General features: G+C 55.5%; 2 protein-coding genes across 3 annotated transcripts; both read right to left on the reverse strand.

Annotated features, from left to right (window-relative positions):
- Positions 1–4023: 4023 nt before the first annotated feature.
- Positions 4024–9025, reverse strand: LOC141934116 (keratin, type I cytoskeletal 14). Its single transcript, XM_074849418.1, has 8 exons — positions 8468–9025; positions 6659–6741; positions 6221–6377; positions 5795–5956; positions 5575–5700; positions 5232–5452; positions 4821–4870; positions 4024–4301 (listed from the first exon to the last, which is right to left on the reverse strand). Exons 1-8 carry the CDS (start codon positions 8978–8980, stop codon positions 4204–4206), a joined length of 1410 nt encoding a protein of 469 aa, XP_074705519.1. The 5' UTR covers positions 8981–9025; the 3' UTR covers positions 4024–4203.
- Positions 9026–13571: 4546 nt separating this feature from the next.
- Positions 13572–18534, reverse strand: LOC141934117 (keratin, type I cytoskeletal 14-like). 2 transcript variants are annotated; one of them, XM_074849419.1, is made up of 8 exons: positions 18034–18534; positions 16666–16748; positions 15951–16107; positions 15273–15434; positions 15053–15178; positions 14710–14930; positions 14189–14226; positions 13572–13852 (listed from the first exon to the last, which is right to left on the reverse strand). In XM_074849419.1, the coding sequence occupies exons 1-8, from the start codon at positions 18532–18534 to the stop codon at positions 13755–13757; spliced, it is 1386 nt and encodes a 461-aa protein (XP_074705520.1). In that variant the 3' UTR covers positions 13572–13754. The 2 variants fall into 2 exon arrangements, with proteins under 2 accessions (XP_074705520.1, XP_074705522.1); XM_074849421.1 differs by lacking the exon at positions 14189–14226 and adding an exon at positions 14308–14317 and having other exon boundaries at positions 14706–14930.
- Positions 18535–26800: the final 8266 nt, after the last annotated feature.

The following is a 26800-nucleotide window of genomic DNA, read 5'->3' on the forward strand; positions in this document are numbered from 1 at the left end:
AGCCCAAGATGATTAAAATGTCTACAGTTTTTTTAAAGGAGAATGATAATTTCACTCCTGATTTTACTGGATTTGTGTGTTCTTCATGGTAGCTTTTTTCCTTTCCAAAATTTAAAATTTTTATTAAAACCAGCTCTTGCTTTTACACCACAGCGTATCTCAAGACATGCCAGCAGTTACAGTCCTCATTTTATTAAAAAAGATTTTCATATTTTTATGAGGAGATCTGTTAATGACAGTATCTACATGGATAATGGAAGGCTCTTTCCAGAATTAACTTTTACTGACTTCCAGACTGGAGTCTACAGACGGAAATTTGCTCACCACAGCCTTGTAGCCAGCCACGGGCAATGCCTCTGATGAGCCATCCTCGGTTGGCTTGGGAGCCCCTTGCAGGCAACATTGTGCCCCAAGGGAGGAAGAGGAGGAGAGAAGTGATGGCTTACGAGGATTTCCCGGCAGGCATTTCAGAAACAGCAGTGCAGGCCTGACAAGGAAAAATTATTACTTGAAGTAACAAATGAGCAGAAAAGCCTCCCCCAGGCAAAGGTGCTGTTCCTATTTAATGAGCTTTGTGAAAAATAGAAAGAAAGGAATTATACTTCAACCTTACATTTGGGTCTTGTGCTGTGCTTTATCGGGGAGAGCAGGGTGGCGGTAGAGGGTGGGCACTGTGGCGTTATTCCCAAGGGTTGTTCTGCACAAAATTGTCAGATTCAAAAGGGCAATGGAAACGAGAGAGAAAGATTAGATTTCCCCAGAGGGTAATCCTTTGGGATAGTTTAAGGCTTAAGACTGTTTCTTAAGCTAATGCTTATGAAGTACAGAAAGTATAATGTGTCCCCACGAAGGAGAGCCAGCATTTCACGTTCCTACAGACTTTCCCCGAGACACTAGCTGATTTCATGTCCGAGAACTTCCCCGGAGACTCGGTGACTCAGGTCCGACACCAAACCCTGAGTCCCTGCTGGTGCCAAGCTGCTGCCCGTCACCCTGCGCAGCTGCCGGCCCAAGCCCGTGTTTGGGCTGGAAGTAGCCACCAGAGAGTGCCGGGGCGGAGGAGCCGGGGGCCTGGCGCTGCCGAGGGGCTCCCTGTGTCCCGCCAGGCTCCGCAGGGCCGGCCTCGGGCTGCGAGAGCTGTCGAGCTCCACGAGAGAACTGCAGGCAGCCCTAGCTCCTGTCTGCTCGCTGTCGGCTGAATTTCAGTCTTTCACCTATGGAAAATTCTTGTGTTTGCTATTTACAAAGTATTTGCTTATCTAGCTATTGGTGTCATTGTCATTCCACCTTTTTTCTGCGTGTTATTGGCTGTTCCAAACCTGATCTCCGTCTTGCTGACGACACCAGACGCTCCAGGGTACTGATCCCAGCTTTGCAAATCACTCTAGGCAAATCGTTCAGCTTCTTCAAGTCTCAATTTCATGCTTTGTAGGATGGAAACACTAATAACAGCAATAGTCCTTCTCCAGGGCATTGTAAAGACAACTGTCTGATGCGAACATGGAGCTTTAAAGATGGGAAACATGATACTCATTTGAAGTATTATTCACTGTAAGTGTTCTTGCTATTAGATATTCAGTTTGACACTGCACATCCCACATATTTCTCCCTCTGTCTCAGCTGACGCAATAACTTTCAAGGATGTTCTTGGTGTTCCTTTTTTGTTCTGTTGTTCACTGAAGTTTCACCATTATTCGCTGAGGATTTGCTTCTGTAACTCTTCCCTGAATCCTAGCAAGGCTTTTCTTGTCGTGCTTGCATCTCGCAGAAAATTTGAAAAATGCTCTCCAAAACCAGTGTTTGTCCATCTCTTGGATGGGATAATTTGTCCGTGTTTCACACATACAAACTGTGTGTAGCAGAGTAATAATAAAAGATAAAGGTATTTTTCTTCCTCAGAGTACTGTGTTGTCACACGGTGATTCCTCGTGCTGAGCTGGGACTTCTCTCTGGTTTGTGGTAATAGGGCTGTGCGGAGCCGTATGCAGAATTTAAGCCTTTTTTGTTGATGCAAATATATGTTGGTGAATAAGGAAAACTCCTGATAAGATCCTCCCAGGGGAACTGAATCAGCTGATTACAAACCTGGGCTTTCCATCAGCTCTCCCACCCCTTCTCGGGTATTGGTTTCAGGCTGCTCCTGCTGACAGAGTAAATCGATATCTTAGCACTGGGTGACAGATCAAAGATAACTAAATATGCTGCTTGATAAATCTCTCCCCTGTGTCCTCTTGGCTGCAGAAGTGGCCGTGCCTCACTGTGCTGCCAGCAGAGCCAGATACTCTCGGACTGGCATGTTCTTTTAGCCTCCTACTTATATTTAATCCATAATGTCTGTGGTTTTCAGAAAGCCTTTCCGTATTCACACGCTTGGGGCGTTCTGCAGATGGCTCAGGAGTTAAAAAGCTGACACTGAAATGCAACAACTCTCTTCTGATGGGAAAAAAAAAAAGCGCATTTGCAGTTTAATCAGAATTTCCAGCCTGCACCCTTGCCCCTTGCCATAAAGTCTAAGACACCTTGATGCTAAAGTACATTTTTGCTAGATCTCATTTTTATTTTTGAGATGGCTCTAGCTCGCTTGACTTGGGAGTCTTCCTGCTTCTGCAAGGAAGGTCTGTTCTTCCAGCAAAGAGCAGAGCATGATACAGTCCATGAACTCTGCACTCTGGTCTGCGTTTCATTTCCTGCCCTTCTCTGTAATTGCTGAACAGTAATACAGAATGATAACATCTCTTCACACTCCCTTTTCTGGAAAGACCTGGCAGGTTCCCCACTTCTTCGATCACCTTTCCTCTCCTTTGCTCATCTTGTCACGCCCCGCATGACATCACCAGCTCTTCTCTCAACTCCGCAGAGGCCGGGGAGCTGCCTTTGCCATTGGGCACTGGGGGCCAGAACGCCTTTGTGGAGCCTGCGGGAGAATGAATCATCAATAATAATCCAAGGGATGGGCAGGCTTGACTTCAGCCGCAGAAGCCCCTTGTACGTGGTTATAAGCAAAGGGAAGCTGATGTACTGCAAGCTTTTACCTTTTCCTTTTGTCTAGGGCCCAAATCTGAACCCAAGGCTGAACGGAGCTCCCAGGTACCACTGGCTGGAAAGCATGAAGTGGGATCTAAGGGATTCCATCAGGCTTTTGGGTCTAAAATGATTTCCTCGCCTCTCTCACCCACGGGACAGGCTCGGAGGATGCGCGACCAGTGTGGCGTCCTTTGGTTCCGCCGCCGCTCTCCAGGAGGGGAGTGGGCAAAGGCAGAGGTGGTGCCTGGCTGCCAGCGCACGAGCCGCGTCCCTGATCCCGGCTGGCAGCTTGCCTGCAGGCGTTGGCGTACGACAACTGGCGCGTGTGTTTCAAGGATTTTAGCAGGGATCTGCTAGATGCTGTAGTGATAAAAAATTATTGCCGCTCATCCCTCTGCGGATTAAGCAGTGGTTACTTTAGAGCTGTTACGTGCAGCCCTCGGGCAACATGAAAAGACCTGTATGAAGTTTTTGTACCATGTGCCTGACAGTGTGATTTAAACAGTCAAATAAGGCAGAAGGCATGGATGTATAAGATTTGCCAACCAGTCTGGTGGTGTGCTCGTGCCTCAGAACAGTGCACGTGACAGTAGTTGTCTTGCTGAAGTCATTGAAGTTCAATTTACAGGAGAAAGTGGTTCTTTATGATACCAAGAGTTGCAGAACTGAGCTTTATTTTGTTGGCTTTATTTATCAGTTGTGTGGCACATTGACCTCAAGCATCGTCCTTCCATCATTGCCTTCATTTTGTATCAAATTTATCTGTTTTATGTCTCAGTCAGTCCCGTGTATTTACAAGCAATGAGTTCAGTAGAAACAGCTGTCTTGAATTATTTTTGCTCCAGGTGGAACCCACATCCCTCCATTCCCCTCCTCTCGCTGGCTTCTTGTGGTTTCTTAGGACTTTCCCTGGCACGAACACACAACCCTGAGGCTTTGAAGGATCATGTATCAGTGACAGACAAGTCTGCAGTTGCATGAAAGAGGAAAAAAGCTTTATTAAATGTGTACAGAGTGCACAGTGACACCTGTGTGAAATTAGGGTAGTAGAGGAAGGAGGAGCAGATGACTGAAGCGGACTGCTTTCTGTGACGTGACCCCATCGCATACGCCCTCAGAGAGCGCTCGGGGCAGCTTGCCGCTCTCTTGGGTCGAGGGTCCCTGGAGCTGCTTGTCCTCCTAGCGAGTGGTGAGCGCAACTTGCTCCCGGGAGGAGACCACCTTCCCATCCTGCACCTCCTCAACGATCGTGCGGACCTGACGGGAAGATGTCGTGACTGCAGAAGGAAAGCAGAGGACAATTATTCAGAGGGCAGGAGGGAGAGAAATTTCTAAACACGTTGTCAGATGTTACATCTTCTTCAGGAAGATGTCAGAAATTCCACAAGGTACTGGAAAAAGCTGTTTTAAACAACCCTGCATTGGCTAGGAAGAGGGAAGAGCAGGCTGATGGGAAAGCTCGAGAAGGGAGAAGTCACACTTCTTAAACGTGTGGTGTCGCTTGATTTTTCAGGTCTGTGTAAAGCCAGAACGCTGGCTGCTCAATCACAAGGCCCATTCAGGTCAAATCATTCTTGTGGTAAAGGAGTGCAAGGTATTGCCCTTCCCGACAGCTTTTTCCTGTGGTTAGCAGCTGTAAGATGCACCCGAGCTCTCCCCACTGCTGTCACTCTGATCAGCCAGCAAGGTGGCACAGCACACCCCAGGAGTGACTTCAGCCCGTCAGTCTGGCAGCTGCTCCAAAAGCAGGTCTCGAGCTGTTTGTTACAAATGAGCGCAGCAAGACAGGTTCTTACCATCTCTGCCGGAGTGCGAGGACATAGCGGAGGAGTACTGGGAAGAGATGCTACAAGAGAGGGAGAAAAACAGAGAAAAGGTTAGGGACAAACTCTTTTTTGTTGTTGGTACACAGGCTCTGATTTCAGGCAGGAGGAAAACAGAAAAGGCTCATAGCAGCTGCTAAAATTGCCGCCTCACTTGGTGTCTCCAGGAGGGCAGAGGGGCCACTGCCCCTTCCAGCACCGACCGGTGCCCGTTAGAGCATCTCCCTGCAGGGAACTGGGACAGAACCACCGGGACCTGCGGCTGGTGTGAACGTACAGACCAACCCTGGACGCTGCAATGGGACCGAGTCCCCAGCAGCAGGTTCTGTGTGTATCACCCGTCTCCTCCTGAGCCACCCTCCCGAGCGGAGCCCCTCTACGTACTGGGCGTCCTCGCCCTCCAGGAGCCGGCGGTACGTGGCGATCTCCTGCTCCAGGCGGCATTTGACGTCCAGCAGGACCCTGTACTCGTGGTTCTGGCGCTCCATGTCGCAGCGCAGCTCGGCCAGCTGCTCCTCCACGCTGGTGATCAGCCCCTGCAGCTGGGCCAGCTGGGTGCCGTAGCGGGCTTCCGTGTCGGCCAAGGTGCCCTCCAGCGCCGCTTTCTGCGCAGAGGAGAGGGACGGGCTCAGGGGGGGCGGCGGGCGGTGGGGATGGGAGCGCCCCTGCGTCCCCCGGCCCGCGCTCCTGCGAGCCCCCCGCCCCGCAGGGAGCCGGCCCCTCGTACCGTGCTGAGCTGGGACTGCAGGTCGATCTCCAGGCTCTGGATGGTGCGGCGCAGCTCTGTGATCTCCGTCTTGCCGCTCTGGAGCTGCTCCGTGTTGATGGCCACCTCCCGGTTCAGCTCTTCCGTCTGCGAGGAGGCAAAACCGTGCCATTACCGCCCCGGCGAGCGGGCACAGCCCCGGTCCCGCGCGCCCCGCGGCACTGCCGGCTGGCCGGCTCACCTTGCTGAAGAACCACTGCTCGGCGTCCCTGCGGTTCTTGTCCGCCAGGCTCTCGTACTGCTCCCTCATCTCAGCCAGGATCTTGGTGAGGTCGATCCCAGGAGCAGCATCCATCTCCACGCTGATCTCTCCACCCACCTGCCCGCGCAGGGCGTTCATCTCCTGGCACACGAGAGACACATGATACACATCAGAGTGAAATTGGTGTATTCCCATCGCAGCAGATTTCTTAGCACCCAGCACATGAACCCCCCAGACGTCCTCCCGGAGGCCTGGCCGAAAGAATTGTTTCCCTCCCCCTTACCCACTCAAGTGTCTCCTGACGGCCCTAATTGCAGAGACACTCCTGCACGTCTGACCTGACCTCTTCCCATTGTGCGCAAGATACATTTTGTAGTCCCAGTCTGAGCCTGGCTCTGTGCTCACCTCCTCGTGGTTCTTCTTGAGGTAGGCCAGCTCCTCCTTCAGGTTCTCGATCTGCATCTCCAGGTCAGCTCTGGCCAGGGTCAGCTCATCCAGGACCCTGCGCAGGCCGTTGATGTCAGCCTCCACGCTCAGGCGCAGAGCCTGCTCCGTCTCAAACCTGGGGACACACACACAGTTGCACTGTGGAGCCCAGCTGATACAGGTTTTTTTCTTGTTTCCTTCCCCAGCTTGGTGTATTTCTGCCAAACATCTGTTATTAAATGTGCACGCACAGCTCCCCACAGTGCAGGATTGTCAGGGCAATGCTGTGTCCAGGAAGAGGGGCACATTCCCAGTGTCACTGTTAGTGAGCAGTGACCTGGTGGAGTGAAGAGGAGCCTTAAACAGACCAGCTCTTCCCTCCCTTCTCATACGAGCTCTCAAAGGCCTTGGACTCACTTGGTTCTGAAGTCGTCCGCTGCCAGCCTGGCATTGTCAATCTGTAAGACGATGTTGGCATTTTCGACAGTTGCAGCAAGAATCTGGCAGGGGATAAAACAAAGCAGAAGAGTGAAAAAGTAGTCCCAAAAAATGGTGTGCTGCTGCCTGAGCTCCTGTTCAGAAGGGCCGGAGCAGCACTGAACGCGTTGGGCTGAACTTCCACACGGCCTCTGCAAAGAGAGAGAGAGAGAGAGAGAGACGGGCTACTCGTGCTCCATCTCCCGCTGGCGCTGCTCCGGTCGAGTGAAGACGCTGGCACACGCACGTGCCACAGCCTGTTGTCCCCGCCGGAGCGGCATCTCCAGGTGCTCACACCACGCTCAGAGTCCTGGCTTTGTCTGGCAGTGCTGAACAGCCCAGCTGAGAAGGAAGAAAGGGTTGAGGAAGGAGTGCCTTGTGCCTGAATTGTTTGGCTTTTGTAATTACACCTGAGGTACAAATTCTTGTTCTGGGATTTTGAAAATGATTGGCCATTTAATGAGCAGTAATTTCTGTAGCCACAAGCTAATAAAAAGCTCTCCCTGAGTTCTGATGCTTCAGGGGATATCCAAGCAATAATCCGGGAATATTGATGTGGTAATTTCCCAGCTGCGGTGCGGGAGGGGAGGGAAGGGTCTGCCTCCCTCCCACGAGCAGAGGGTTTCTGTGAGACCCAGCACTTCTGGAATCTGGAGACAGCTTCTGCCTCCACCTGTGTCTGTGCGCCAGATCAGAGCACACCTGGAATCTGAAGAGAACTTTGTGCATGAAGGCAAGAGCCCTTCACCCCAAGGTGAAGCCCAAGAGAAGGGTTAAAGAACTGAACAGTTGTAGGTATGTGATTCCCCCGGGGCTGAGCCCTGAGCCCTCAGCCTGCTGCCCCACTCCCCAGGCATCGACCCTCCCAGAGCGGGTCCTGTCCTTACCCTGCGCCCACACCTCGCCCCTCCCGCCAAGCCTGAGCTTGCTGGGGATGCTGTCACCACGATGAGTAATGTGGGCAGAGGGAGGACAGCGGTGGCGGGTGGGAGGGGAAGGGCAGATTCTGGCGCTTCTGTTCAAGGGCCTTTGCCTAAAATCAGCCAGGGAGCTGCTGGGAAAAAAAGAAACAAGCTTGGCCATGATTTCATCTGCTGCATTTTAGAGCGGGGCATGCACTTGACTTCAGCACCTCTGAAGCCACCCACCACAGCCTGTTCGGACTCCTGCATTTCACTCATGTCTGTGTTTGCCCATTGGGCAGTTTCTTTCTTTTTTAACCTCTACCTTGAGCCTCCTATCAGGCTAGAAAAGATCTGGTTTGTAGGATATTTATGAGAATGACTTAGCATCTCCATTTGCATATCATTCAGTAGTGAACAGTGCCAAAGAGATAACGTGTCCCTGCCTGCAGTGCCTAATCAGGAGCCTGCCAAGGGGAGCAGGTACCTGGGGCAGAAGCAGCATGGAGGGAAGGCGGGAGATGGCTGGTGTGGCAGCGCCCGCCCTGCAGCATCAGACAACCTGAACCAGCATCTGACAGCCGCTGACTCCTGCTCTCCTGCCCCGTCTTTCTCCCTACACTGAAACACTCAATACAAAACCCATCCTTGTGCCTTGTGGAGGACATGACCAAGGACCTGCTGTTCATAAATGATGACAGTTATTTCCAAGCATGCTCCTTTTGTTTTCCCATCTCAGACCAATTACCTGTCATTTGTTTGTACTCTTCCCTTCAGCTTTTAGCAACAGGGTCATCTTTTTAAAAGTGTCTTTAATGAAGATGTCTTGGTAATGGCAGCATCCTACCTTGTTCCTGAGCTCCTCGATAGTCCTGTAGTAGGGGCTGTAGTCACGGTCTGGACCAGGTCCCTGCTTCTTGTACCATTCCCTGATCTTGACCTCCAGGTCCGTGTTGGCCTCCTCCAGGGCACGCACTTTGTCCAGGTAGGCAGCCAGGCGGTCGTTGAGGTTCTGCATCGTCTCCTTTTCGCCAGCCGGGAGGATGCCATCGCCGCCTCCAAAGCCGGCCCCAAAGCCGGCCCCAAAGCCGGCCCCAAAGCCAGCCCCATAGCTGCCCCCAAAGCCACCGCCGAGGCCCCCTCCTACGCTGCTGCAGTAGCTGCCCCCATAGCCACTTCCGAGCCCCGAGACAATGCGGGAAGAGACAGAGTAGCTGCCAGAGGCTCCGTGGACGCTGGGGGCTCTGTACCCTCCACCCCCCACACGCACGGAGGAAAGCCTGCTGGAGCCTCCACCCAGGCCACCGAGTCCCTTGAGGGAGGTGGAGGAGGAGTATTGCCTGACAGTGGTGGTGCTCATGGCGAAGGCTGGCGGGGCTGGAGGGCTGGAGAGAGACACCCGGCTCGGCAGCGCAGGCAGCGAGTGCTCGCTTCCCCCTGCCTTGGAGCCCTTTATAGCCGGGGCGGGAGGCGTTGCCGGCGCTTTTTTTTTTTTTGTTGCATTCCCGATGATTTTCATCACTCCTAAAATCTGAGCCAACTTCCAGAATCGTCATTTTTGCCTTTGTTCTATTAATGCTTTTTGTCATATTCCACTAGAAACTTTTTATCTCACAAAGGGCGTCTTTATGCTTCTTCCGTTTCCAAGTAAATAGTCAGGTGTGATTCAAAGTAGGACGCTCCTTGCTCAGGGCTACATTTTAATACTGCTTTGTACTGTTAGCTCTGAAATAGAGCTATTCAGAGAGCGTTTCGATGGAGCATGTCAGCATCCCTTTTGCTGTCTTTTGTCCCAGCTATACAGGGTCCGGGCTCTCCTTAGATTGCACACACACACCTGCAGGGACAGCAGCCGTGTCCTGGAGCCCTGAATGTTCATCTACAGCCCTGTGAGGACAATGGTGCTAGAAGGAACTTGGCTGCCGTCCTGGAAATACAAGTCCGCTCTTTTATCCACAGAGAGAGGGATGTTCTGTAATGAAAAAGCAATGAAAAGGGAGTTCATGCTTCAGGGCTTGTTCAATTCTTCACTTCAGAGACCACCCGAGGGTGGAGGAATATGAGAAGGCAATAAGCAGTGGATGTTTGTGTTCTTCTTTGTGGACGAGAGCCTGGCAAACCATTCCGAAAGGGCAGGGTATGGCTACTAGCTGGCGTAACTTAAAAACTATGAGATGCTCCAGGAAAAATTATGGAATAGCATAAAGTAGATGAAGGATGTAAGGAAAAAACCTGATCTCTAAGCACTGTGAACAAGAGCACAAAGTTGACAGGAACAGAGCTTAGCAGCTAATGCTAACGATGTTTTCTGTGATGAACATCTCAGTTAGTCGTGACCAGGGCAGACAACTTCAGTGTGAGTTTGGAATTTACAGCTCCCATGTAAACAGAGCTTCAGCAGAGATACCGGTTGCCTCTGAAGAGCAAAAAGGCTCAAAAAACGAGTGCAGGAGGCATGGTCAAGCTCTGTTCTCCGTGCTGACCTGCGTCACGGGCAGAAACCGCAGATCTGAGTGTCACTAGCTAATAATGCAGGGTGTGGAGGAGAAGATATTTCTCATGTGTGTACACAGTGAAGTGTTTGACTGTCTTCGCAGACAGGCCCCAACAACCCCTCCCCAACAGCCAAGTTCTTCCTTAGATCATTTGCCAAAGGGGGGGGGAAAGAGTCTGGAAATAAGCAAGAGAGGCACATTTCTGAGTAGCTCTAAGGGCACAACTCCCTCCCCTCTACCTGAAGAAAGCTGGAAATGGTACAGGAGTGGGATGTGTCCTTGGACTATCAGGAGGTGGCTGCTATGGAGAAGCCACTGGTGAACGGAGACAAGTCTGTACGACTCGGAGAACTGGAGAACTGGAATCTCCACCGTGTTTGCTCTGGCTGGAGGACAGGTTCAGTCTCTTGGCGGCAGCATCTTCTTGTCGCGTCAGCACCAGGAGACGGGGCGCGGAGCCAGGGACGCCCACTTGCCGCTCGTCCTCCCCAGGTGCCGATGGCAGCGGGGCAGCAGCGTGGGGGCGGCTGGGATGTGCAGCTCCAAGGAATGTGCTTCTCCACATCTCCATTTTCTCACCTTCACCCAGGTGATGCAGACCGGCAGAACTCGTGGGCTGTCCGTGCTGCGTGCAGCGGTGGCACGGAGAAAGGGGAACGTCCATGACAAAACCGGTCCAGAGCCCCCAGGCCAGTCCAAACCCTCAGCCCTGGCATGAGCGAAGGCCCTGGCTCGGCCGGCCGGAGCGCGCAGCTGCCCGCAGCCCGGCTGTAGGACGAGTGACTGTCTCAACGTTACAAGGTTAACAGCTTTTCTTTACATGAAATTGCTTTCCTTTCATCTTTTGTTTCCTATTTAACTGCTGTGTCATAAAAATACACATTGCCCAAAATATCTGATATTTTGATAATGCCACAAGGCAGCAATTAAAATCCTGAAGTGTTAATTAAGACTTGAAACAACATATTAAAAATTCTACTATGTTATTTACATGATCTCCCATTGAACACAACCACAAATGACTGCGTATTGTTTGTATCACACTCTCTTTTAAAGTGAAGGCTGGCTATTAAAGCAGATTCTGCCCCTGTTTCATGAGCACATGCACACTATGAGCCTATTTTTTATACATTTCAAAATCAGAATGCCAGTTCTAGGGCATAGCAGTAATTTCATGGTAGCACATTCATGTTCAAACACACAATATTGTCTTACTCCAGGAGAAGTTCTGGCTCCAGACATACACATCAGCAGACCTGGTAGATGAAACTACCTGAACAAAACCACTTTTGTCTTTATTTTAGTGTGCATATAAACTTTGCCCTACTATCAGATTATCATAGGAAAGTTCCCTAAAATGAGCTGAAAAGCCACACCTGAATGTCTCTGTCTAAAGGGGTCTTTTATGTCAGATGAACTCAGTGTAGCTTGAGAAGTCAAACCTTCTTTCTGGAATAAAATACCACTTTCTGAAACCTGCCTCAAGCTGCCGCTGCCTGTCTGCATAAGCCACCACCTGCAGCTCTCTCCTCAACGGGTTTCTTAAGGTCAGGACTAATTATTAATGCTTAAGGCAGGAGAGAATCAACATCTGTTTTCCACACCTCCCTCGCAATTTGCAGTAGCAGCAGTAGCAATGCTTTGCTAACAAAATCCCCTGTTTTAATTACTCATTAATTAGCTTCTGTTAGCAAAGTATTATTTGTTGTTTCTATAGCAACACAGGTGTGCCCAGACTTTTCCAGGAGAAAAATCTAAAGCAAGGATGAATTCCAGCGAGGTACCTCCGGCATCCCCGCGCCGGGTGTCGCAGGGGCGGCAGCCGGAGGGGCACGACCACGGCGGGGAACTCGGAGGAGCTGCGAGAGGGGTGACGATCCCTGCGCCATCCACGGCGAGAACGCGGGGTCCCTCAGAGGTGACCTGGGGAGCCCCAGGTGTTACCTGCAGGCTGTGTTTGTCCCTTCCCTTCGCAGGCGCCTGAGCCCGGGCTGCTCGACGCCTGCCCTCACCCAGCCCCGGGCGTGGAGCGTCACTGGGGAGAGGCCCCGTGCTGTGCGGGGTCCCTCGTCCCGGGGTGTGGGAGCGGAGAGAGCGCGGGCTGTGGGGCTGCGGCTGGAAGTGCCTCGGGTCAGGAATTGTGCCCCGTTATTCACCCACGGCCCATCCACGAGGCACCGTGAGCGCGTGCCGTGGCAGAGCCGGGGGAGCCCTTCTCCTGACCACAGCGCTCCTGGGTTGTGTGTACGTGTCCTTCGGTGGGATCTGAGTGGAAATGAGATCCCTGTTGGGCAGCAGTAAGCTTCAGAACCAAAGCCACAGGTTGGGGGATGCTGGGAGCGCTTTAAGGCGGTTTGGTGAGGGCTTGGCGCGGGGTGCACGGGGCAACTGATGCCCCGCACGAGCTGCAGAGGGCGGGGGATAGAGCCCCGGACGACACTGGGCAGAGCTTGGTGGCTGCAGCACGGGATCCCGCCAGACCCTGTGTCCCTTCTACCTCGGCTTGTGGTGCAGATGAGGCACTGCAGGGATCCTTTTTGGAAAAAACCCCTGAATTCTCTCCTATCTCCCCATAAAACCCAGGCAGATTTTCTGGAACCGGGTCTTAAAACTGTGTGGCCAGCTCTATTACACACGTTCAGTAGCATTTCTCTGAATCATCCCATCGATTTAGAAGTCGGATTTATGAAGTAATAAATCAGTGGAATCCAGCCAAGAATGTGTCTGAACTGGCTTTCCAGGAACAGCCGGGCCAGCTGACGGCACCGCGAGCTGCTGCGTCAGGAACAGCCACCAACATCCAGAGAGCCAGAAATAACTCCCAGAAGAGTTTTAATCTCTGTGCTTGTACGGACCATACCCACCACTTCCATCGCTTGTTTTCCTCACTCTTTAGCGGTGCCTTTGGAAGTGAGAATTAAACCAAGCCGAGTTTGTATTTCTGGAGGGGCATCAGCCAGTGTATCCCTGCCACATCTACGGCTCAATTGTGTTTTACCACACAGGTTGTGATCGGGACCACACGGCGACTGCTGAGGCAGCGCTGGGGCAGGGAGCGTTCGCAGGGTCCTGGCTGGGTGACCTGGGTTTTGTTCACTTACTTGCTTGGACTCCCTGAGTTAAAAGCTTCAGCTCTGCTGTTGCTGGACATTGAAGGCGGGGAAGCAGCGCTTTGCCCCAACCTGAAAGTCTCAGCGACACATCTGAGGTGAAATAGAGACTCTCAGAGGTCTCACCTCCCATCACCCACGTACTCAGTTCCCTCCAGACCTCCACCCCCATCAGCTGTCGTCACTGAAGCAGCCGGGTCTCGGGTAGCACAGAAGTGTCGGTGTAGGGGCCCCATCAGCCGCGTACCAGAGATGGAGAACGTTACTCCTTCCAGAGAGGAGCTTTGTCCTACAGCTCCCGGCGGGGGACAGCCTGGCTCTTCAGAACAGCAAGACAAGACCCTGGTTTGCACGAGTGCGAAGAAAAGCTTTATTGGATCTCTGAACGCAGCGCTTAGAGAACGGGTGAGGGAAGCTGGGGTGTGATAAAAAGAGAAGATGCTTTTTGTGATCTATGTAGCCAGAGCACATAAGCCGGAATCTTCTTTTGCTTTGCTCTGCGAGGTTTGCAGCAAACCACGCAGCCACCTCAGTGGGCAGCCTGGGTGATCTGCTCACGGGAGGAAATCACCTTCCCATCCTGGACCTCCTCAAAGATCGTGCGGATTTGACGGGTAGTTACAGGTGCTACAATGGAGAAAGAAGGAGCCGTTATTTACAGGGCAGGAGGGAGAAAGTGTCTTAAAGATTTTCAGGGGTAGATTTGTTATTCCCAACAACTGCTCAGAAAGCCAGTATAACCACCACATTCCTACCCCAAAATACTTTATTGTACAGCTTCAGTCTGCACAGATAATCTTCTGAAATGTGTTGGTGTGTCATAAGAGTGGTTTATGTCAATTCACATTTTGAAAATACAGTAATAAATTTAGTAAATTAGGAGAAAGAGTCCGTGCTAAGAAGGTGGCTGAGGATATGACAGAGCCATGTGTGATCAGTGCTTCCGCCAAGACATGTTCTTACCTTCTTTCACAGACTGCGAGATGTAGTGGGAAGACATGCTACAGGAGGAGAAGAGAGACAGAATGGTCAGAAATGGAAAAAAAGTGAGTAGTGTCTAAGACAAAATCATTATTTAAAACCCCGCCTTTTCTTCTTGTACCAGTATGTGACTAAAATGCCTTCTGGAAACTGCCTGGTGTCAAAACTGAGAGGAGGAGACTGGTGAGGGTGAGTGTGTGCCACAGGGACCCAGACGTCCGGCAGCACGCGGCCGGCCCACAGCGAGCAGCAGCGGGACCCGCTCCTGCCCCCGGTCAGAGGGACGCTGGAGGGGGGGAAGAGGATCCCGGGGATGCTGCAGCGCTGTGATACCCACGGGGCTGTTCTGGACTAGGACTGAAAAGGGAGACCCTGTGCATGCTCTGGGCCAGGAAACAGGCTCACAGCAGCCTCCAGCACAGGCAGGTGGTTCATTTTTTATTTCCTTCGCTATCACCCGTCTCCTCCTGAGCCGCCCCCCCGAGCGGAGCCCCTCTACGTACTGGGCGTCCTCGCCCTCCAGGAGCCGGCGGTACGTGGCGATCTCCTGCTCCAGGCGGCATTTGACGTCCAGCAGGACCCTGTACTCGTGGTTCTGGCGCTCCATGTCGCAGCGCAGCTCGGCCAGCTGCTCCTCCACGCTGGTGATCAGCCCCTGCAGCTGGGCCAGCTGGGTGCCATAGCGGGCTTCCGTGTCGGCCAAGGTGCCCTCCAGCGCCGCTTTCTGCGCAGAGGAGAGGGACGGGCTCAGGGGGGGCGGCGGGCGGTGGGGATGGGAGCGCCCCTGCATCCCCCGGCCCGCGCTCCTGCGAGCCGCCCGCCCCGCAGGGAGCCGGCCCCTCGTACCGTGCTGAGCTGGGACTGCAGGTCGATCTCCAGGCTCTGGATGGTGCGGCGCAGCTCTGTGATCTCCGTCTTGCCACTCTGGAGCTGCTCCGTGTTGATGGCCACCTCCCGGTTCAGCTCTTCTGTCTGCGAGGAGGCAAAACCGTGCCATTACCGCCCCGGCGAGCGGGCACAGCCCCGGTCCCGCGCGCCCCGCGGCACTGCCGGCTGGCCGGCTCACCTTGCTGAAGAACCACTGCTCGGCGTCCCTGCGGTTCTTGTCCGCCAGGCTCTCGTACTGCTCCCTCATCTCAGCCAGGATCTTGGTGAGGTCGATCCCAGGAGCAGCATCCATCTCCACGCTGATCTCTCCACCCACCTGCCCGCGCAGGGCGTTCATCTCCTGGTGCAAAAGAGACACATCTTCATGCAGTGCAACCACCAGCGTGCAGAGATGTTCCTCTCAGGTTAGAGTTCTTCAGGAATGGTGGCATCCTGCAGCAGGGCTTTCTGGGGCAGTTCAGCAGGGAGCAAACTGGGGCCTGTGCTGCACAATCACAAACAAAATAATCCAAATTCTTAAGAAATCTCCATTTAAGTTAATTCTTTAGAGAATAACTCAGAGCCTGTAGTTGGTTTCGTTTCTCAGGAGACAGACCTTCCAGGCCTGAAGCTGCTGGGATTGTTAACAGATCTCTAACAGCTACACTGGACGTTACTGAAATAACAAGTGGTGAAGGGCTTATACAGGCTCCGGAGAGGATGAGCTGTCAGCCAGAACGCATCATCTCTGCTCCCTTACCAGCACCTCTCATCTGCCCTCCCTGCAATTCTCAACTCAGCACAGTCTTAAAGGTTGGACCTGACCTCATATTTCTGGGCCCAGGCTGGAGTTTTTTGAGCCTGGCTCTGTGCTCACCTCCTCGTGGTTCTTCTTGAGGTAGGCCAGCTCCTCCTTCAGGTTCTCGATCTGCATCTCCAGGTCAGCTCTGGCCAGGGTCAGCTCATCCAGGACCCTGCGCAGGCCGTTGATGTCGGCCTCCACGCTCAGGCGCAGAGTCTGCTCCGTCTCAAACCTGGGGACACAAGAACAGTCACAGAAGGTGCACGAGATCTTGCCCAGCTGGGCACAGAGCACCTCGGTTTGTTGTTCGCTTCCTCCACGCCGCTGCTGGCATCGTGGCAACACTGCACGACCCCGCTGGTGCGTGGAGAACCCTCTGATGGTGAGCGCTAGTGAATGCAGGGGCACGGCTGAGAAAACAGCGCCCATCTCAGTCCATAACGTCACCTTGCTCCTGATAGCACCGGGCCTTGTCACTGGGCCTGGGCTTTGCTGAGCTCTACACACACAGCCTAAACGCACAGCAGAGGCACAGGGCAAGTTCTCTGCACAGGAGAGGTCGTAACGCAGAGGAACAAGCAATGGGAGTAAAATAGCGAAGTTTTGGATGGACGGAAAACAATCCCTAAGCCCCTGTAAGATTTAGATTACCATCTGCTTTGGAAATTGCACCTTCATTTTGAAGGCTTTGTTTCCGTGTTGCCTTTTTGGGGTTTGGATGGGATTTTCTCCTCATTTCATCAAATGTCTCTGCAGACTTTGCTCTGTTTTTCCAGTAAATGTGGCTTACTTGGTCCTGAAGTCATCAGCTGTCAGCCTGGCGTTGTCAATCTGCAGGAGGAGGTTAGCGTTGTCAACGGTGGCCACCAGGACCTGGAGAGGGGAGGACAAAGACACAGCACTGAGTGTCAGGAACTCCTCCTGGCTGCCCGAGGGACGGGAGCACAAGGGAGACTGTTGGGACAGGAAGAGTTTTGGGGAAGCTTGGGGCTTTCTTCGCAGAATCAGGACAAGTGAGCCACAGCTGAGACTCACTGCAGGAAGGGGCTGATTACTCTGTGACCTCCCTTTCCAAAAATCCGTCAGTAAGTGTTTCAAAAGGCAGCATGAAGCCACGTAAGATGCGTGAGATCGGATGCTGGCGTTTGTTCCCACGCCTCAGGCAGGTGCTGATTGTGCAAGGGTCAGGCAGGACTCACCTGCTCCCCCGTCCACAGCCCCCCGGGGCTGCTCTGCCAGGACAGATGGACCGGGAGGGTGTTTGTGCTTGGCAAACCTTGTGCCCATTTGCTCTGGGATGGATTTAATTTCTTGACTGCAGAAATGGAGCAAAATGCAGTGAGCAGGTGCCTAGAGCTTCTGATTTTTGTATTACAAACCCAGGAGCAAACAGTCCACAGTGGGAGAAGATTCAAGTCAGAGTTTGGGAAGACGTCAGTTATGGGGCCAAGGAGAGGGAGGGAAGGTGGATTCCCTGCAGCATTTGCCAGCGCTCCTGCAGCCCCAGCTGTACCTGCCTTCCTTCCTGGTTACTGGGGGCAATTCATATGTAAGTAAGAGAAGAACACAGTCAACTCTTGAGTATTTCCTCCAAAATGGGGTGGTGGCAATCAAATCAGATCTGAGAGAAATCCCCCCCCCCGCCGAGCTGCCTGGGATGGTGGGTTTGCATCGGGCCTGGCCCTGGGGCAGGGACTGCCAAAAAGAGGCAAAAAAGCCGTTATTGGTCAGTTCCATCTTTTTAGCATCTAAATCACATCAATAGGGAGGAGCTGAAACAAGTTTGCAAATTCTTTGACTGAATGTTTACAAATACAACATCCATGTTTCACGGTGTGTGCACACCCACAACGTGCCCTGCACGTTCATTTAAACCTCCCCAAACACACATTATCAAGGCAGGTCTCTTATTCTTCAGTTTGGCATTACGTCCTTTTACAGCTGCTTCTTCCAGTGAAATCTGCCTTCTTTCATCTAGAGGATGAAATCAAAAGCTGACATTGAGACATCTCTGAATTTCCAGCCTGGTGCTCTGCATGTGCATCTGAGATGCTTTTTACAACACAGTTAGTGCTTACTAATTACAGAGGTAGCAGTTTGTGTTTCTGCCTCCTCTCTGACAACAAGGTGTCCGGCTGTGTTAATGGCAGCATCCTACCTTGTTCCTGAGCTCCTCGATAGTCCTGTAGTAGGGGCTGTAGTCACGGTCTGGACCAGGTCCCTGCTTCTTGTACCATTCCCTGATCTTGACCTCCAGGTCCGTGTTGGCCTCCTCCAGGGCACGCACTTTGTCCAGGTAGGCAGCCAGGCGGTCGTTGAGGTTCTGCATCGTCTCCTTTTCGCCAGCCGGGAGGATGCCATCGCCGCCTCCAAAGCCGGCCCCAAAGCCGGCCCCAAAGCCAGCCCCATAGCTGCCCCCAAAGCCACCGCCGAGGCCCCCTCCTACGCTGCTGCAGTAGCTGCCCCCATAGCCACTTCCGAGCCCCGAGACAATGCGGGAAGAGACAGAGTAGCTGCCAGAGGCTCCGTGGACGCTGGGGGCTCTGTACCCTCCACCCCCCACACGCACGGAGGAAAGCCTGCTGGAGCCTCCGCCCAGGCCACCGAGTCCCTTGAGGGAGGTGGAGGAGGAGTATTGCCTGACAGTGGTGGTGCTCATGGCGAAGGCTGGCGGGGCTGGAGGGCTGGAGAGAGACACCCGGCTCGGCAGCGCAGGCAGCGAGTGCTCGCTTCCCCCTGCCTTGGAGCCCTTTATAGCCAGGGCGGGAGGCGTTGCCGGTGCTTTTCGTCACCCCTGACAGCCAGAGCCAAATTCCAGAATCATCATTTTTCTCTCCCCGATTTCAGGTCTTTTGTCACATCCCACTAGAAGCACTACGGCACACTCGGGATCTTCTCCTTCCGCTTTAGTTCCCGGCACCCCGCGTGATTCAGACCCAAGCTCCTTGCTCGTGGCTATGTTTTACATTTCACTGTTGCACCTGAGACGCGGAGCTGCTCGCTCCAGCTCCACCCCGCTGCTCCTTCATGAAGTAACACAAGTGAATCCTCTGTGATATGCCAAGTTGCCCGCAAGTGTCTTATATCATTAAAAACTACAAATATATTTATTTGGTTTTTCAAAGAGTCTAAAGCCAGCGAAAGCTGCTGACTTAAGAGCTCTGCGCATCCATAATCTTTATATGGGCCGACCCAAAGCCAGATGGAAACTTTCCTGTCAGGACCTCTGTCCCAGGACAAGCACAGACCTGGCGGTAGTTGTGTACTGATACTGTATTTGGCAGAAATTGTGTAGCTCAGAAGAGAAGAAACTTCAGGCTTGCGTACTGGTTTAGGGTGAATCTCTCTGCAGAGACTGCGAAGTCCCTACAACAGTGGGTTTTCGGGCAGTTTAAAAGGCAGGTGCCTGATGTTTCCCAGTGGCACCTGCTTTGCTGCATCTCCTTTCACAAACTCCACAGAAGCAGTCTGGGACTTCTAAAAGATTTGTAGAAGCTAAAAACTCCTGTGCCACGATTCCTTCTATCTCATTGCTGAGGCAAGTTTTAATGCTGAAATAGTCTAGATCAGAGAAAAAGAATTTGAAGCTGCGTTGGACGCCCAGTGCCAGGGCGCGTCACGTGCAGCTTCTGATGGTGATCGATCCTCCTCAGTGCCCGTGCCTGCGTGCAGAGAGGCTTCTTCTGCAGAGCTGCAGCTGCCAGACACGACGCTGACGTAACACAGCAGGACCAGCGGCGCCCGCATCAAAAGTACTGATGGGCAAAGCACAACCCGGGCAGGAACGCCACGACCCCCGGCGCAGCGGCGGGTCTGAGCAGGGCGAGGAGAGGAGCTGCACAGAGGTGAGGCAACGCAGCCGCCCCGATAGCCACGCCTGCATCGCGCTATTAAGGGATTGAGTGTAGTGATTATAGTAATGCAGCTGGACAGGTATTAGCGTGAAAAAAGCAGCAGAGAACCAGGAAGGGATACACTGCACTGTTTTATTCTTTGTTGGGAAAAAAAAAATCCCTTTACTGATGTGGCGCCAGCTCTTGCAGTACACAGTGGAAAATCGCACACCCAACCTGCTGGGCTGCCTGGCTCCAGCGATGTCATTCTCCGCTAAGAGAAGTTATTTTTTCTTTCAGGAGAGGTGCCTGTGAGGTAGTGAGTGTTAGAGGGATTAGGGACCCTTTTGTGCTTTCTCTCCTGTCCTGATCTCCTTCCTTCCCAGGGCCCCTCTGGCTGTTTTCATATTCTAATGCACGTAACTGATGCTGGAGCTGTTGGGATGTTCCCAGAGCCTCACCCTTGGGAATTCACAGTGTCTCCTTTCTTTCGTCTGTTCTCTGAAGGACACAATAACAACAACTCTTTATTTGCACCACTGTTAGATCTCAAGGACTTAGCAGGGAGTCATGTTCTCTTTCTTTAGCAGCTCCAGGAGAGGTGGTGTGATTCTTCTGGGCGGCCACCCAGGAAGCAGCTTAACCAGAAAGAGACTCCAGATGCTCCTAGTCGAGGGCTCTGGTCCCCGGGCAGTGCTGCCTCCGAACCGATTGGCTTCGGCTTTGGATTTCTGACTCCCCAAGCTGCAAAATCTGGGGATTTGGGATGCGCACGTGCCCCATCCCTCAGAGAGCTGGGGGAAAGGAGGGGACCTGGGAGCAACCCGCCGTGCAGCCGCCTGTGCTCAGCTGCAGCGCAGGCCTGCGGCAGCCTGGCAAGGTGAGGATCCGTGCTGCGCTGGCCCGCTTCCCTCCGCAGCGGGGGGTACGGGGTTGCCCAACAGCGTCGTGTGGGAGCTGTGCGCAAGAGCCATCCCTCAGCCACCCCTGCTCTGAGCTTTTCCAGATGTGCCCGATTTGCTCGTGTTTGCTCTAGCAAACACCCTCCTGCTCCCGGCAATTCCCGTGTTGGCCGTGAGCCCCTCACGTGAGCCAAAAACTGTGCTGTGAGTCCCATGCCCCCGCTCGGGTCACCTTCACATTTTAGGCCAAGCTACGAGTCAGCCTGAAGATGACAACTGCCTTAAAACGAGACAAAGCCCTGCACAGCCCCACAGGCAGGGAATACCTGGATTTAGGGCTTTTCTTTCTGTATTATCACAGCCTCAGCCCACGTTTAAGCTCTTTTATTCCAGCTGGCACAGGAGCCTAGATGGAGATCTGGAGATTGTCCTGCAGTATCAGCTTTTTCTGGTCTTTTCTGATCGACGCTCTCGCCAGTCAGCTGCTGCCCTGACCTCTGGCTGAGCTCCTAAACACTAGTCCCCAAACCAGCCCCACTCTCACATGAGAAACCCTTCGCACAAAGTTCCCCTTGCGCCGGCTCTGTCGACAGGGCGTGATTATACAGAGGAGCGTGCGCCACTTCAGCTATTTTATGTTACCAGAAGAATTCAATCTCCCAGGCTCTCCTGAAACACTCACCCACAATAAATTCCCTTGAGATAAAAACAGAAAACACATCATAATGTTCAGGAGATGGTATCAGAGTCTGTTCCAGCAAGAAGCATGCCAGAGATGCTATCTCTGCCTCAGGTGTGCTGCAGGGGGAAAGAACTGATCTCCTGGGGTTGGGGTTCGCACAGGAAGGGAGGTGAAATTACATGTTGGGAGTGGACAAGCAGTGCACAGAGTAACCCGGGGTGGTGAGGGCTGGTGTGAAAAGGCCAGGGTCAGTGTGTTGCATTTGCCTCAAACAATAGCGCTTAATTGTGCTTTTAATGCCATGAATAAGAGCTAATTAGGAGTCATTGGGTTTCCCCTGTGGGGCAGCTCCTCCCCGGTGCCTTTCCCAGCAATGCACAGCTCAGTGGAGCCCTGGGAAAGGTGTCTCCTGCATGTAAGGAATGGCAGGCACGAGCTTTACCCTCGCTGACAGGTTTGCTCTGTAAGTTTGAACAACACCAAAATGGGTAACAAATATATCAAGGCGTGGAGTGAAATATGCTGTCTTTGTTTCTATCTATCTCAGCTGCTGATTCTTTATCATCTGCTGGGACGTGTCCTGACAGCCCCCCGCCATTATCTGGAAAAAAGCGATCCTAGATCTGTTACCAGGAAAGGAAACTTCACGGGGTGTGTGCAATGGAAACTCCCTCCAGGCAGGCTGGGGGCACGTAGCCACCAGCCAGCGAGCCCAGCTGAGGCTGGCCCCAGCCGCAGGGTGATGGGTGACGCTCACCCTGTCGGGTGCCCTCCTGCCCACCGTGCTGCAGAACGGAGGAGTGACAGGCTGCGGCCTCGTCCCGCTCGGCTGCAGGAGGGGAGGAGGCAGCTGTGGAGCCAGCGGGGCCAAGGGCTGACTGGAGGAGGAGTGACCCGAGTGTCCTTCTCCGGGCTCCAGACTGGGTCCTGCCCATGGTGAAGCCAGACCTTGCTCTGCCTGGTGGAGGTCCCAGGGCCACAGTGGGCTCTAACCAGCCCTTTCCCCGCTTGGTGAACGTGGAAGAGGGTGATGCTCCTCCACGTCAGGTTGTGCCCCAGGCTCTTTGCAGAGCAGCGGGTGAGGGCCCGGCCCTGCGTCATTTGATGCTACACAAGCCACCTCCGCCAGCGAGCTCCTTGCTGGAGCACAGACCCGCTCCCCGGCCTGAGACCCGCTCGGCCCGTTTGGGCACAGCCTGTGCCAAGGAGATGCCCTTAGGGGAGTGATTCCCAGTGAATCAGCGCCGCGAGCGCAGCCGGTTCACACGCTCCGTCGCTCGGCTGGGAGCCGCTCGGCCAGGGGCTGGGCAGTGCAGAGCCCTGCGGGTCTCTCTGCTTTCTTCGGGGCCCACAGACCAGTCTGGCACTAGACGGTCTTTCAACAGATCGTTCGAGCCCTTCCCCAGGTCCCGCTGCAGTTATTCACCCTCGCTGTGACCGTCCATCGTGCTGTCAGCTCACCCCCCCGCCGGCCAAGCGCAGCTCTTCTGCCACATGTTTTAGCCGTAGCGACACTGAATGGCTCTTGGTCTTGGCTCCGAGGCCTGGCTCAGCCCTTCTGTCCCTGCGTGGGGATGAGGAACCCACTGCAGCAAGCGCAGTGCTGCGAGCAGCTCGGCTCCCTCCTACCCTGATGGGGCTCTCCAGTGACATCCCAGCTCCTGCGCTGCACTGGGGCTCGGGCCAGTAACAACACGTGGGGCCATGGACCAGAGACGGGGATTCCCTGGTCCGCAGCCCAAGGGACGAGCTGCTCCGCAGGGCCTGGGACCAAGGCTCCCCGGGGGCGTCTCCGAGCTGCAGTCAGGGGCACGACCAGAGTCATTCCAGCTGGCGAAGGGAGGACAGACGGACAACAAATCAGTGCTTGTTTTGCTCTATACAAAAGAATATTTATTGTGTCTGGACAGATGCAAACTCCCAAGCTATCACGAATCGCTTTAGCTCTATCTCCAGAGCAAACTCTGACCTTTGAAGTTTCCCACGTAATTTCTTCAGTGTCTGCCTTCCAGATAGCAAGCGGCTCTCGCACTTCCTTGTGTCTCATTCTGCCAGTGTGGAAACACGATCACACCCCGTCTGTTCGTTCCTCTCCCCTCGCTGAGCACAGCAGAGCAGGCAGGGAGTTGTACGTGTTCCCATGCTGACTGTAGGCGACCAACAGCGGCTCCCGCGTTCGTTCTGTGCCCACACCCGCTGCACCTACAGTGACTCCAGGCCACAGACGGGAACCCCGGCCTGGGGACACCCGTGACGCTGGCGGCGGGGTGAGGCAGGTGCCGGCATCAGCCTGGAGACCCTCGTGCTCACAGAAGGGCAGGAATCGTGTTTTTCTTCCTGCTCCGGGGTGCAGCCAGTTACACCGACGGACCCCGGGAGGATGTGCCCGACGCGTTGTTGGTGACGGGGACGCCACCGGCCCCGTGACTCCACCGGCCCCGTGACTCCTCCTCCGCAGCCTCTGCTGACATTTAGTGCCCTCCTGCTTCCAGGGCTTGTCCTGGCCTCTGTGCAGACCCCCCCATGCACACAGCCCCGATGCCACAGGGCACGAGCGATGGAAACAGCCCCCTCGGATGGTGCTTTTCTTGCGCTGTCCTCAGGGGAAGCCCCTCTCCCAGGTGGGACCCTGGAGAAGGGCTTTGCCGTGTGCTGGTCCCCCCCCTCGCTGATCTCCCCTCCTGCCGCTGCTCGAGGCCTGACAGCTGCGGTGGCTGTTGCCTGTGAGGAGGCCGCGAGGCTCCTGCCATGCCCCGGGTGCAGCAGGGTCTGGTCACCTTGTGCAGGCGGGGGGATGGCGGGGGAGCTCCCGGGAGCCACCGCGGCCGTGGGGAAGGGCAGGGGCTGCCGAGCCACCAGAGCGCTGGGGCGATGCCCCAGAGCAGCCCCTGCAACCCGGCTGCGCTGTCGCTTCCCACACCGTTGTAATTACTTGGCTGCTCGTTAATCCGTCCTTGGCAGGCAGTTTTCTGAAGTCATTAACAAGACCGAAACAGCCCGTGCTGTGGGGGCACACGGTCCCCAGCCACAAACCACCCCCCATCCATCCCCGGGTTCCCCCCGAGACTCGGAGCCCCCCAGTCCCCCCCCAGTGGCTCTGCCAGCCCCCGCTGCAGCCCCGCTTGCCGCTCGCCCTCGCGCCGTGGCCTGCGGCTGCCCTGGCTGGAGGCCACAGCCCCACCTTGGAGCTCTAATGATTTTCTGTACACGAGTTCAAAGCGAAGAGCCGAGGCCGGGCTGTCAGCCGGGTGTCTGGCATGAGGCAGCGACCTGCCTGGGCCTGGCACGGCGCTCGGCGCCCCGAGCCTCCCGATACGCAACAGTAATTATGAGCCGCTGCTTCGGAATCGGCTCTTTTGCCTCGATGATTTTTTTTTAATCCAAATCTCTGTGCTCCACCAGTCACTGCAGGGAAAGCGCAAATGCTTGTGATTAAACTCCATCCCCGTTTCACGACGCCGTACGGGGCCTGTGCAGCCTGTGCCCGTTTGGGGTGGCGGGGGGGCTCGGCTTGGCAGGGGCAGAGACCCCCAGGGCCGTGGGGTGCGTGGCGGGGCGCTGGGCTGGCACCGCCCCGGGGGCTGCGCTGGGGGTTTGCACGGGGGGGGGAGGTTACACGGGGGGGGTTACACGTGGGGGTTTGCACGGGGGAGGGTTACACGGGGGGGGGGGTACACGGGGGGGTTTGCGCGGGGGGGTTCCCCGGGGTTTTTCCCCCGGTCCCCGCAGCGCCGGGCGGTGCCATCGCTGCGCACGGGCGCCCCCTGCTGGCGGCAGCGGCGCGGCGGGACGGAGCGCGGCTGCGGGGCCGGGGCGGGCGGTGCGGGGGGGTGCTGGGGGGTGTAAGGGGTGCTGAGGGCTGTGCAGGGGGGTTCTAGGGGGTGCAGGAGGTGCTGAGGGGTTCAGGAAGGTACTGGGGTGTGCAGGGGCTGCTGGGGTGAGCAGGGGGGCGCAGGGGTGCCCTGGGGTGTGCAGGGGCGTACTGGGGAGTGCAGGGGTGCGCCAAGACGTGCAGGGGGGTACTGGGGGGTGCAGGGGGTGCTGGGGTGTTCAGGGCTGTGCAGGGGGGTGCTGGGGGTGCCCCAGTGCAGGCAGCCATTCCCTGCCTGCGTCCTGCCAGTGCTGCTCCCCGCAAAGGGCTCCTGAGCGCGGGGGACATAGAACCCACAGCCCCCACCTCGTTCAGGGGCCCCGGGGTCCTGTCCTGGCCGTCCCCCAGCAGCCCCCCAGCCAGGCCGAGCCTGCACCCGCGCCTGGTGCAGGCAGAGCCAGGCCTAAGCCAGAGCTGCTCCATGGCTGGGTCTCGCGCTGAGCCGGCGCCTGCGTCCTGCCAGGCAGAGCTGAGCCCTCGCCCTTCCTGGGCGGGGAGGGGAGGAGGCGAGTGAGTGTGAGCAAGTGTGTCAGGGTGTGCACACGCGTGTGCGCGCGTGTCCGTACGTAGTTCTGACTCGTTGCCGCAGATGGCACCACCGGCTGCTCCCCGCGCCGCGAGGCTGGCAGGGAGCAGCCCTCGGGCAGCCCGGCTGCGACAGGGTCTCAGCTGCGAAGGGGTCTCGGCTGCGACGGAGTCTCGGTGGCCGCTGTCTCTGCCCGGCTGCAGACGACGGCCCTCGGCCACGCGCCTGTTACCGACCCCCAACTGCCCAGCGCGAGTGTGCAGGGGCCCGGCTGCGGCGTGTGGGAGCAGCGCAGGGCTCGGGCTCAAGCGGTTCCCCTCCAGGGCTGCCCTCGGCGTGCTCGCCCCGAGCCCCTGGCCCCGAGCCGCCGTGCCGGGGCCCTGAGGCAGCTCCGGCTCCAGCCATGCGGCTGCACAGGCGTCCCCCGAGATGGGCCAGACACTGTCAGCCCCACGCAACGGCCTTTTTTGTGACAGCCCCACGAGCCGGGGCCCTTTGGCATCTGCTGGCACCCAGCTCCCAGAAATAAGTCCACTGGCCCCGTGGCAACGTCCCGGGGACGGTGTCTGCAGAGCTGGTCAGGGTGAGGGATGTTTGGGGCGAGGGCCAGGCCAGGCTGCAGCCCAGCCTGTGTCCTGCGTGGCCGGACTCCTCCCCCAGAGCCAGGGAGGCACCTTCCTCCTGGGTCTGCTGAGCCCCTGGCCGGGACGCTGCCCGCTCCGGCGAGGGGAAGGCTCTGTCCCCTGGGTGGGGACATGGAGGGCAGCGTGTGGGTGTCCGGTCACCCCACGGGATGTCCAGGCTGGAGGGCACGGGGCCCCACGCCTGCAGGAGCCCACTGGGGTGCACCCACCCAGCACCCCGGCTGTGGGTGCTGCCCTCCTCTCCGCCCAGCCCCTGCGGCCCCCGTGAGTCAGCGGGCGCGTCCCTGGGGCAGGAGGGGACATGTGCGCGGCGGGGACGGGCGGCTGCGTCATCCTCTCTTGCTCCCACGCCGGGGGCTGAGGCGGCCCAGCTCCAAGCTGAAACTTGTCTGACAGTAATTACAGGGGAGGTGAGGACTTCAGAGGATTTGCATTCCTCTCGGGCCACACCTGGGAAAGAACTTTCA

This window comes from Strix aluco, chromosome 24 (genome assembly GCF_031877795.1).
Source record: "Strix aluco isolate bStrAlu1 chromosome 24, bStrAlu1.hap1, whole genome shotgun sequence".
NCBI lineage: Eukaryota > Metazoa > Chordata > Aves > Strigiformes > Strigidae > Strix > Strix aluco.